The sequence below is a fragment of the Ranitomeya variabilis genome, chromosome 1, assembly GCF_051348905.1.
Source record: "Ranitomeya variabilis isolate aRanVar5 chromosome 1, aRanVar5.hap1, whole genome shotgun sequence".
NCBI classification, from domain to species: Eukaryota; Metazoa; Chordata; class Amphibia; order Anura; family Dendrobatidae; genus Ranitomeya; species Ranitomeya variabilis.
The window spans coordinates 121553753-121566356 of record NC_135232.1 but is presented as its reverse complement, the minus strand read 5'-3'; the positions used below and the strand labels follow the sequence as shown (position 1 = coordinate 121566356).

The window sequence follows — 12604 nt, the reverse complement described above, 5'->3', positions numbered from 1 at the left end:
CTATCACCCACATGTGGTCACTCTGGTTGAAACACACTTGACAAGGGATTCGGCCCGTTATGTCCAGAAACCGTGGGTACAGTGGTCTGTTCACACATTTCATACGAGCTACTCTAGAGGGGTCTCGTTGTTAATCCATAAAGATATTAGATGGGAAGTCGGAGAGATACGGAGGGACACTGAAGGGCGTTTTATTTTTGTACACGCATGGATTGATTTGAAGGAATATGTTATTATTTGTATATATAATCCCCCCCCTGCTAATATGTCCAACATAAAAAAGGCACTGGGTTTTACTTTAAACTACCCAGATGCACATATTGTGTGCATGGGCGATTTTAATCTGGTTATGGATGAGGGCCTTGACAGACTCAGACTTGAAGATGGGGCTCCAGGGGTGACTCTCGGCCGATCTCGTTTATCTACAATCATGGAGGGCAGTGGCTGGTTGGATTTATGGAGGATACAATACCCAGATAAAAAAGAGTACACCTGTCATTCGTCGGTCCGGCGCACTTTATCTCGCCTGGATTATATCTTTGGCTCCAGCAATCTGGCAATTTGGGTGGAGGAGGTACAACATGGGAATAGAGGTATTTCAGACCACAGCCCAGTAATCCTTAAACTTAACTTTGGTCGGAGGAGACAGGAGAGGGTTTGGAAACTAAATCCATTCTGGTTAAAACTGATTGGTCCCAATGATAGAATTCTAGACCAACTAGACTGTTTCATAACATCCGATCCAGAGCCACAAAATATAAATATATTTTGGGACGCTCTTAAAGCGTTCATGAGAGGTTGCCTGACGTCTACAATCTCCTACATTAAAAGGAAAACTTCTCGTGAAGATGATGAGATGGAAAAACGACTGAGGGACTCAGAAAAGGCCTATATCGCTAATCAGACCAGTGTGAACAGGGCAGAGTGGTTGTTATCCCACAGATTGCATGCACAATATGTTGATACTAAATCCAAACGTAAACTTTTTTTCACTCGACAAACTTACTTTGAACTGGGGAATCAATCAAGTAAACTATTAGCCTTCATGGTACGACAACACAATACATCAAATACTATACTTAAAATCCGGAAATCAGATGGTATAATAGTGACCTCCACGAGTGACATACTTCAATGCTTTCAGGAATATTATAAAAAGCTATACCGTTCTCAAGGGGACCTTAATACGTTGGACTGTCTGGGTTACTTGTCAGATATTGAATTTCCTGTGTTGAGCTCTGCACAACAAGCTTTTTTAGACGCAGATTTTACCTTGGAGGAAATTAACACTGCTATAGCGGACATGGCCTCTGGGAAGGCACCAGGCCCCGACGGGTTTCCCATAGAACTATATAGGCAATATCGAGATCACCTGGCACCAAGTCTTTTGAAGGTGTTCCAGGGAATTTGGAGGGGAGGAGGTTCTTTGCCAGATTCTTTTTATGATGCAAATATTATAGTTTTAAAAAAGGAAGGTAAGGACCCCCTGGAATGTGGATCATACCGCCCTATATCACTGGTAAACGTTGACTATAAAATTTTTACTAAAATACTAGCCACTAGATTGAATACAGTAATATTAGATATAATACACCCAGACCAGACCGGATTTATGCCTGGTAAAAATACATCTATTAATATTAGGAGGGTCCAGTCGGTAACACAATGTAGCTCATTAAAATTGGAAAACAGATGGGCTTTGGCCTCGCTGGACGCGGCCAAGGCGTTTGATTCCCTTGAATGGTCCTTTTTAAATGCATGTCTGCAGAAATATAGTTTCGGCCCCAAATTTCAAAAATGGATCAGTGCAATATATATGAAACCTAAAGCCCGGATAATAATCAATAATTCCCAGTCAGATACTTTCCCCCTAATGAGAGGGACCCGGCAGGGTTGCCCCCTTTCGCCGGCCCTTTTTGCCCTTGCTATCGAAGCACTAGTGACACGTATGAGATCTACCCCGTCTATTAAAGGTATTGAGATAGCTAACCGTGTAGAGACTGTTGGCCTTTATGCAGATGACATGGTAGTATTTATGGATGATGTAGAAGAGACACTGCCACAGGTGATTTCCATCATAAATAAATTTAGTGGGTACTCCGGATTATATATAAATTGGGATAAGTCCTCCTTGATGTCCCTCTCCCATGCTCCGGCTGATCACCTTGAGGAGCTATCACCATTACCAGTAGTGTCCCACTTTAAATATTTAGGAATAAATATACCTAGATGTAGCAAACTTGATTTACAACTTAATATTCTGCCATTATTAGATCTAGTTAAATATAAATTTACGGTGTGGGAGAAATTGCCATTGTCTGTCTCTGGCCGTATAAATCTGATTAAGATGATACTACTTCCGAAGCTCAACTATTCCCTTCAGCACAGTGCAGTTCCTGTCCCCAGATCCTTTTTTTCAAACCTAAATTCCTTAATATCATCTTTTGTGTGGGGGAAATCTAGACCTAAACTTAAGCTATCTACTCTGCATAGATCCAAACAGATGGGGGGTGTAGCGTTACCAAATTTTTTTCTGTATTACTTAGCCGGACAATTAAGAGCTCTGAGTGCGTGGATGCCTGGGGGTCATCTTCCAAATTCGGAAAGTCATCTGGCCCATGCTGCAAAAACGGAGTGTTTACTGGGTTTTTTGGAAATAGACAAACCCAATACCCCTAAATTGTTACCACTCAAGATCTGGCAAGATCTGGCAAGATCGGTTTGGCGTCAGGGGAAAAAAGTCGTTCACTTTGAAAATATTATAGCCGAAATGCCATTATGGAATAATGAGTGTCTCCGGGAGCTGTTAGATCACCCATCCACCCAATTTTGGATCTCGCATGGGATTGCTTCCATTAATAATTTATATGAACAGGGTGTGTTGATGTCTTTTGAACAGCTACGAGTTAAATGTGATATTCCAAGATCCCAATTCTTTCGTTATTTGCAACTTAAATCAGCGTTACAATCATATATACGCAGAATGGGCTCTATGTCAATAATATCATCCCTTCCGTTAATAGGGATCCTCAAATCACAGGGGCCCCGAGGTCTCATATCCACGCTATATACACATCTGTTGTCTGTGGGTGCGGATTCTGAGGTATTGCCGGTTAAAGGGAAATGGAAGCTTTTAATTCCAGATCTTCAAGATGAGGACTGGGAAATAGTTTTAGAGTCCCCATCCAAGGTATCCCCCTCGGCTAACAATAGAATGATCCAGCTATATATAATACATCAAGCTTATCTAACCCCGTCGCGGCTATTTAAAATGGGTAGGAGTGGCTCTTCGGAATGTTTGAGATGCCATACAGAGGAGGCGGATTTTCTACACATGATCTGGGGCTGTCCAATCATTCAATCCTTTTGGAGTGAGGTGATATCCTTACTATCCTCTCTAGTGCATATTTCTGTCCCTTTAGATCCATTAACATGTTTATTCGGAGTACTAGATGATGAGATATGGGGGCACCATGTACAAATTTTTCTGAGAGAAACACTTTTTTTAGCGAGGAAAATAATAGCTTTAAGATGGATGGGGAACAATAATCCGTCACTCAGAGCATGGGTCGATCTGGTGAACTCAGTAATACCTTTCGAACGCACACTATACCAGAATAGGGGTTGTATGGGAAAATTTGATAAAATCTGGGATATATGGAACTCATCGTACCTCACCATGTCGTCACGTGATGGATAGCCTAGCTTTCCTACATTAAATGACAGAATTTTCATTGGTCACCGCCTCTTTTCAATATTTAAAATATATGTTCGTTACAGTGGATTTTGGTTTCTGTTTTTCCTTTTGGCAGCAAGATGATGGGTTTTTAAAAGTTCAAAGTTTTATTATAGGTTCCTTGGGTGTACTGTAATGTCCTAACATTTCTATGAACGAAGCTGTATAACAAGTTGCGTATTAAGATGACTGGAATTATACTTGTGTATTAGTTTGGTTACAATATCATGTGCACCTTGTTGTGGTTTCTTTTATGTTTAATAAACGAGTTTAAAAAAAAAAAATCACAAAAAAGAAAATGGGCCAAAGCAAAAGCTTGTACAGTAGAACAATGTACCTCCACTCTAGAGTCTGCTAAATCTTTCTGAACGTCTTTTGCAGTCAAGCAAGGGTTCGGATTTGCCCGTTTTCACCTTCCCGACCAAGCCAAATGTTACCTTTCTGACCAATGTCACTTTATAAGGTAATAACTCTGGAACGCTTCAATGGATCCTAGTGATTTTGAGAATGTTTTCTTGTGACACATTGTACTTCATTGTAGTGGTAACAATAGCTAGAAGCGACTTGTGTTTATTTGCGAAAATATCTGAAATTTGGCAGAAATTTAGCAATTTTCAAAGTTTTAATTCGAATGCACTTAAATCTGAGAGTTATATCACACAAATGAGATAATAAATAATATTTTCCACATGTCTACTATACATGACCAACAATATAGTAGAAAACAGTGAAGTGGCACAACTCAGCTTCGGAGGATCTTACAGGGTGCATATAAATGAAAAGGAATCCATAGACGTATTCTAAGCGGCGGTGCTAGCGTTAGAAAAAAGTCTCAAGTACTGACAAATGAAAGAAGGAACGCAGCACTCACCGTAGTTTGTGGTCAAATCTTCTTTATTACGACATGCGGTAACACATCTTCACGGCACGGGGGAGTTTAGTGAGGAAAGAACATGTGAGGCGGGACGACGGCCGTTTCGCGCTAGGTAGTTGCGCTTCTACTATACATGAGCACAAGTTTTTAAACTTTTTTCCGTTAGAAATTTAAAAGTTTACCAGCGATTTCTCATTTTTACAACAAAGTTTACAAAACCATTTTTTTCATTTGAAGTGACTTTGATGGGCCTTTATGACAGAAAACACCCCGAAGTGACACCATTCTCAAAACTGCTCCCCTCAATGTCCTCAAAACCACATCCAAGGAGTTTATTAACCCTTCAGGTGCTTCACAGGAACTGAAGCAATGTGGAAGAAAAAATTTAACATTTAACTTTTTCTCACAAAAAATTTCTTTTAGACCCCAATTTTTTTTTTATTTTCACAAGGGTAATAGGAGAAAGTGGACCTCAAAATTTGTTGCGCAATTTCTCTTGAGCACAGAGATACTCCATATGTGGGGGAAAACTACTGTTTGAACGTACCGCAGGGCTCGTAAGGGAAAGAGCACCATTTGAATTTTTGAATGCAAAATTTGCTGGAATCATTAGCGGATGCCATGCCACATTTGGGGAGCTCCTGATGTGCTTAATCAGTGGGAATCACCTACAAGTGACCCCATTTTGGAAAATAAACCCAACAAGGAATGTATCTACATGTGTGGTGAGCATCTTGAATCCACAAGTGCTTCACAGAATTTTACACCGTTGATGTGTGAAAATGGAAATAAATATTTTTTGGAGCAAAAATGTTATTTTAACCCCAATTTTTTTTATTTTCACAAGGATAGCAGGAGAAAATGGACCCCAAAATTTGTAGTGCAATTTCTCCTGAGTTCAGGAGCACTAATATAGAGCTGATATCCACATTTGATAGTGGCGGTGCTCAGCGTGAGCCCGCGTGATCATCACGCAATATATACTGTATATGATGGTTTGCAGGAATGCAGTTCCTGCAGCACTGTACATGTTGGGAAAGGTTAAGGTCTGAAACCTTGGTCTAAGTTATATGAGCACACACATCTCCAAGGGTGTTCAAAGTTTTGCATCAGCCAATTTTCTTTTTTGTAATTTTTAAAATGTAAAAAAAAATTATATATATATATATACATATATATATATATATTTTTTTTTTTTGCCTAAAACACAAAGGAAATGTGTCATCTTTAATGTTAGGCCTTTTAGTGATCATTTTATCTTCAACTTGCTTAGCTGTTCTCAATAAAAGGTAATTTTGACTAAAGGTGCCCAAACATGATACAATAAATATGGCTTATAAACGAGACAGACTATAAGAAGGTGAAAGTGTAAGCGCACATTCACACTTCACATTGTGGCCATTTCACAGATAAAAACCAATAGCTAATTTGATCATTGAAATCCTTTAACACAAGGTAATGTTTTAATACTAGAGACAGGTTAGGACCATCCCGATGGGTACATCTTGTCCTGACACAAGGTAAGGTTTTAATACTTTTTTTTTCATTAAAATAGGATTAACTACGTACCCTATGCTATTTACAAGTACTATTACTATTTTCTTGGTCTAGGGTAAATTATCATTTTGTTTTTATTGGGCTTTGTCTTTAAATATGGCTTCTGCCTAAATAGTGACAAAAGGCTCATTACAGGGGTGACAGGAGGATTCCACGTCAATTTTCCAGTTCAACTTAGATAATGAAAGTCACAATTAAATTACCTTTAATGGACATTTGTAATCCTTTTTTGGGGAATTGTGACTAGCAGATTACACAGTACCAACAGATTCTGCATGTTGCTACATAAAAGTGCATGCAAAAAAGCCCATCTCTTACTGTTCATGCATGTCATTCCAGTCCTGTCGCAGCCTTTCATTTTCCTTCAGCAGATGTTCATTTCTACCATGTAATTCTGTGGCGCAGCTCAAGCAATAATCAATTAACTCTTTGATGATTCCAGAAGGGTCTGCGGCATTCCGGAGTCTGAGCGATCCAAGCTTGAACTGTAAAGACGAAGAATGTGATAGAAGGATGGAGACAGCGGGGAGAAAGCACCTATCATATATGTACGGCATAAGAAAGGTAAAAAAAAAAACAATATTCATCCATCTGCAGTTGCTAACCAAATAGATTGGGCAAGTTTTTGACAGCAGCAGGGTGCCTTACATTATTGGGGTCCTAATAGATTATTACATTACAAAGCGTGGGGTCTTAGAGAAGGACAAATGAAGACTGTGAGCCCCACAGGAGACAGCACTGATGTGAGTGGCGACAAGCTTTGTACAGCTCTGTCCAATATGTTGGTGCAATAAATCCAATAGGAAATATAGAAATATTCTGTAGCCGAAGACTATTTGTACTTCATTTTTCATAATGAAACATTGCAACTGCAAAGTGGTCATTTTTATTATAATTCTACTTTTATTACGTTTTAACCATTTCCGTGTTAGGGTATGAAATAAATGGCTGTTTGTTCTAATTTTGTTATAGCAAGATGTATGATTCTAATTATATCATGATAACTGCCCAATGTAAATGCATAAAATGATTAACAATAAAACGATCGTTATGATTTATTGAACCGTAACGAGTAAATGGCCGTCCTCTGACTTCTCCGAAGGAGTCAGCTATTTCTAATTGATGTAGGAAGATGAGTTAGGGTCACTTTCACAAAGTATCTGCCAAAACCAAAAGCGAGACTAAAACTCATGAGCTGCAAATCTTTTTAGTATAGTTTCTATAAATGTAAATCCGTGGCTGTAAGGACACTGTATCACAGATAACATTGATACCTTTGGTGAAGAAATCCGCTTTGTGGTTCGTTTTTAATCAGTATTTGAGCTTTTCTGCTTTTTAGATTTCGGTGCACAGGGGCCGGACTGTGCACTGGGTCTTCTCCTCCCAGTCTGTGATTCCCGGCCCCTCCACCTGTCTCCTCTGTATGAATAGCAAGTTACTGCTTCCTCTGTTGAAATCTCTTCTTCAAGCAGATGAGAACGGCGGAGGGGCCAGGGAACCGTGGAGGAGGAGACTCAGTGCACAGTCCGGCCCCTGTGCCCTGAAATCTAATTAGCAGAAAACCTCAAATGGTGATTAAAGAAGAACAATAAAGTGGATTTCTTCACCAAAGGTCCCAGTTTAATCAGTATTACAGAGCAGTTACAGCCATGTCTACCAAATTGTGCTGTCAGGGTCTCTTTAATTACTTGCGGCCCGCTCAATATCTTAACGCTATAGGACAGTCACCACATGACTCTCCAAGGATGATTTTGAGTGTCCACTCAGAGTAAATAGCTGTAAATTCATGCAAGTGCAGGAGTGGGGAGTCAGCTGTCATAGGCTAGCCGAAGGTCCCATAGAGAAAGCAGAAATGGTATATTACCATCTGTCTTCCTGATAGTTGTGTATACATTTTACAAAGCATTATCAGTGCACGTGCCTCCCATGGTAATGATCATATGATTGAAGTGTCCTAGGAGGGAGCAGGAGCTGCTGTATCTTAACAAACCAAGATCAGCTTTGCAGACAGAATGTTCAATTTGCCCTGCAACTGGAACTAATTTTACGGTTTTAGTATATCAATGTATCATATATACCGTACTTTTCGGACTATAAGACGCACTTTTTTTCCCTCCAAATTTGGGTGGAAAGTGTGGGTGCGTCTTATAGTACGGATATAGCATGTGGGGAGGGGGGCAGCAGTGAGTGGGATCGCATGTGGGGAGGGGGGCAGCAGTGAGTGGGATCGCACTGTTATCCCACTTCAGGATGTCCCCGCTGCCCGGAATCAGCTGCTGGGGAAAGCACATGGTCCCGCTGATTAAGTGCTGTGAATATTTATTAGCTGCTCCCCGCCCACCGATCAGCTGAGCGGTGAGCCGGGAGCAGCAAATGAATGCTGCACTTAAGCAGCGACACACATGGCTTCCTCAGCTGCTGACTCCTGCAGCAGCTAGGGAGATTTGTGTGTCCTGGGGAGGAGGCACCAGCAGGGGCCAGAGGAGAGAGGAGATCGCTGCGTACCTGCCTGCCATGCTTGGACGCGGAGTGTTGTGCACAAACAGGACCTGTGATGATGTCAGAAGTGGGCGGGCTGGAGCATCACATGGCAGCTCAGAGCCCTCCCTCTTCTTGACATCATCACAGGTCCTTCAGGCTCCCCACTAGAATCTGCAGCTTCCTCATAACCTGTGCTGTGGAGAGGCAACAAGAGGGAGGGCTCTGTGTGCAGTCATGGGATGCTTTTACCTCACCACAGTGGCTGGCTGCCACAATTAAGAGGTTAGTCTTTACAATACACAATAAAGCACTCTGCCACTCCTGTGATGAACTATAACTCCCAGCATGTCATAGGATCTGTAGGACATGCTGGGAGTTATAGTTCTCCCATGGGATTTCAAAGCAGCACTCCAGTGTTATTTTGCAGTGCTGGAGTGGTGCTTTCAATATAAGCCCTGTGCCCCCATTCTTATACTCACCCTCCAGCATCTTCATATAGTACTGTACAGACACCACACTGGTCCCGCAGCTTCCAACATAATAACATACTATTATATATAATAACACCACATATAATAGTATGTTATTTATGTTATTAAATATTTTACCACATTTTTTTGCTTCAAATATTTTTTTTCCCTATTTTCCACCTCTAAAACCTGGGTGCGCCTTATAGTCCGGTGCGTCCTATAGTCCGAAAAATACGGTACTTGCAAATAATTAAATATAATATAAGGCAATATCCTTTCTAAAAGTTTTTATAATTCCAACTATTTCATAAAGCAACATTACAGACAGGACATCGGATCACCTTACTCTGCAGTAATTAAAACGCCAAGGACAAGTCAGGCTGGATTGTACATGATGAAAGTCTCTGGGTTGAAATGCCAAGGTAAAGTCGATGTAATGTAAATGAAAACCACCATGAAATATAGAGAACTATCAAAGTATGATATTCACTGCACACAGTACTGAAATACTATCAGCGTGTTTCTAAATCATATCACACATGAGATGCTGAGGATCAGTGCAACTATGGACTCCGTGAATTTTTTTTACTGATGTTGTAGATTACTCTAGATAATTTGACATACGTGACAGTAAAGTTGCAGTATGTGGCTTCAGTGACCTTCACTTAAATTACACCTCAGTAAATTAAATCAGTACAGGGAAATATCTCCTTACAGATACATTTCTTTACGTACTGTAAAGTAATATCCATGTTATGGCCTGCTTGAGTAAGAAATGGCCAGAGAGGTGGCTGACTAATGGTAGACTTTTGGAGGATTGGATGGCCCTTTGGGCATTTGCCAAGTCTTACAGGAGTCAGAAGGACCCTTCTTTTTCCAGGAGCTGCAGTCTTCTAAAAAATTTTTGGTGGCTTTGTACATTATATACACTGCTCAAAAAATAAAGGGAACACTAAAATCCCACATCCTAGATATCACTGAATGAAATATTCCAGTTGTAAATTTTTATTCATTACATAGTGGAATGTGTTGAGAACAATAAAACCTAAAAATGATCAATGTAAATCACAACTAATATCCCACAGAGGTCTGGAGTTGGAATGATGCTCAAAATCAAAGTGGAAAATGAAGTTACAGGCTGATCCAACTTCAGTGGAAATGCCTCAAGACAAGGAAATCATGCTCAGTAGTGTGTGTGGCCTCCACGTGCCTGTATGATCTCACTACAATGACTGGGCATGCTCCTGATGAGGCGGCTGATGGTCTTCTGAGGGATCTCCTTTCAGACCAGGACTAAAGCATCTGCCAACTCCTGGACAGTCTGTGGTGCAACATGACGTTGGTGGATAGTGCGAGACATGATGTCCCAGATATGTTCAATCAGATTCAGGTCTGGGGAACGGGCATGCCAGTCCATAGCTTCAATGCCTTCATCTTGCAGGAACTGCTGACACACTCCAGCCACATGAGGTCTGGCATTGTCCTGCATTAGGAGGAACCCAGGGCCATCCGCACCAACATATGGTCTCACAAGGGGTCTGAGGATCGTATCTCGGTACCTAATGGCAGTCAGGCTACCTCTGTCGAGCACATGGAGGGCTGTGCGGCCTTCCAAAGAAATGCCTCCCCACACCATTACTGACCCACTGCCAAACCAGTCATGCTGAAGGATGTTGCAGGCAGCAGATTGCTCTCCACAGCATCTCCAGACTCACATGAGCTCAGTGTGAACCTGCTTTCATCTGTGAAAAGCACAGGACGCCAGTGGCAAATTTGCCAATCCTGGTGTTCTGTGGCAAATGCCAAGCATCCTGTACGGTGTTGGGATGTGAGCACAACCCCCATCTGTGGATGTCGGGCACTCAGACGATCCTCATGGAGTCAGTTTCTAACTGTTTCTGCAGACACATGCACATTTGTGGCCTACTGGAGGTCATTTTGCAGGGCTCTGGCAGTGCACCTCCTGTGCTTCTTGCACAAAGGCTGAGGTAGTGGTCCTGCTGCTGGGTTGTTGCCCCCCTCCACGTCTCCTGGTGTTCTGGCCTGTCTGTTGGTAGCGCCTCCAGCCTCTGGACACTACTCTGAACTACTCTGACAGACACTGCAAATATTTTTTGCCACAGCTCACATTGATGTGCCATCCTGGATGAGCTGCACTACTTGTGTGGGTTGTAGAGTCCGTCTCATGCTACCACGAGTGTGAAAGCACAACCAACATTCAAAAATGACCAAAACAGCAGCCAGAAAGCATTGGTACTGAGATGTGGTCTGTGGTCTGCACCTGCAGAACCACTCCTTTATTGAGTGTGTCTTGACAATTGCCAATAATTTCCATCTGTTGTCTATTCCATTTGCACAACAGCATGCGAAACTGATTGTCAAACAGTGTTGCTTCCTAAGTGGACAGTTTGATTTCACAGAAGTTTGATTTACTTGGAGTTATATTCTGTTGTTTAAGTGTTCATTTTATTTTTTTGAGCAGTGTGTATAGCTAGCCTTACACCTAAGATTAGATTCTTATCTACTAAAGATCCATATCTTCTCCTACATCTGCCACTGGAGAAGAGTCAGGAGGCCCTGTATAGATCAGATGGTCGCGAGGTCCTGCCAGAAAGTGTTCATCTTCCTAAAACTGCACAGCCTTTAGAATACTTTACATTTTTACATTCTTTTGTGGTCAAAATTCATTCTTAAAACAAAATAACCCATTAATATAGGCCTGCCAATAATCTAGTATTGCTAAGTAAATCTTCTTGTGCCCATCGGAAAAAAATAGGTCACAGTGTGAAAAATGGTTTTGTCAATTCTGGTATAGACAAAGCAGCTCTTTGGAATGAATCTCCTCCTTAACTCATTAAGAGAGGTCTGGAGCAGTGGACTCCATTTCTATAATGTCTGTGTCTTATTAGGGTATATACAGTGGGTACGGAAAGTATTCAGACCCCTTTAACCCCTTTCTGACCTTGGAAGGGATAGTACGTCCGAGGTCAGATCCCCCGCTTTGATGCAGGGCTCCGGCGGTGAGCCCGCATCAAAGCCGGGAAATGTCAGCGGTTTTAAACAGCTAACATGTGCCCGCAATAGCGGCAGGTGAAATCGCGATTCACCCGCCGCTATTAACTAGTTAAATGCCGCTGTCAAACGCTGACAGCATTTAACCGGCGCTTCCGGGCGGGCGGCCGGAAATGATCGCATCGCTGACCCCCGTCACATGATCGGGGGGTCAGCGATGCTTCTGTATAGTAACCATAGAGGTCCTTAAGACCTCTATGGTTACTGATCCCCGGTAGCTGTGAGCGCCACCCTGTGGTCGGCACTCATAGCACACCTGCATTTCTGCTGCATAGCAGCGATCTGATGATCGCTGATATGTAGCAGAGGCAATCGAGTTGTGCCAGCTTCTAGCCTCCTATGAAGGCTATTGAAGCATGGCAAAAGTAAAAAAAAAAAAAAAAGTAAAAAAAAATGTGAAAAAAATAAAAAAAT

The 12604-nt window shown here is 41.7% G+C and overlaps 1 protein-coding gene across 4 annotated transcripts in view; it reads right to left on the bottom strand.

Annotated features, from left to right (window-relative positions):
* The window catches only part of XRCC4 (X-ray repair cross complementing 4), a 422379-nt gene that overhangs the window by 200860 nt on the left and 208915 nt on the right, over positions 1 to 12604 (bottom strand). For all 4 annotated transcript variants that reach the window (XM_077288609.1, XM_077288635.1, XM_077288619.1 and 1 more), the window contains one exon: positions 6486 to 6652. In XM_077288609.1, coding sequence (XP_077144724.1) covers positions 6486 to 6652 — 167 coding nt within the window. The remainder of the gene's footprint in view (positions 1 to 6485; positions 6653 to 12604) is intronic.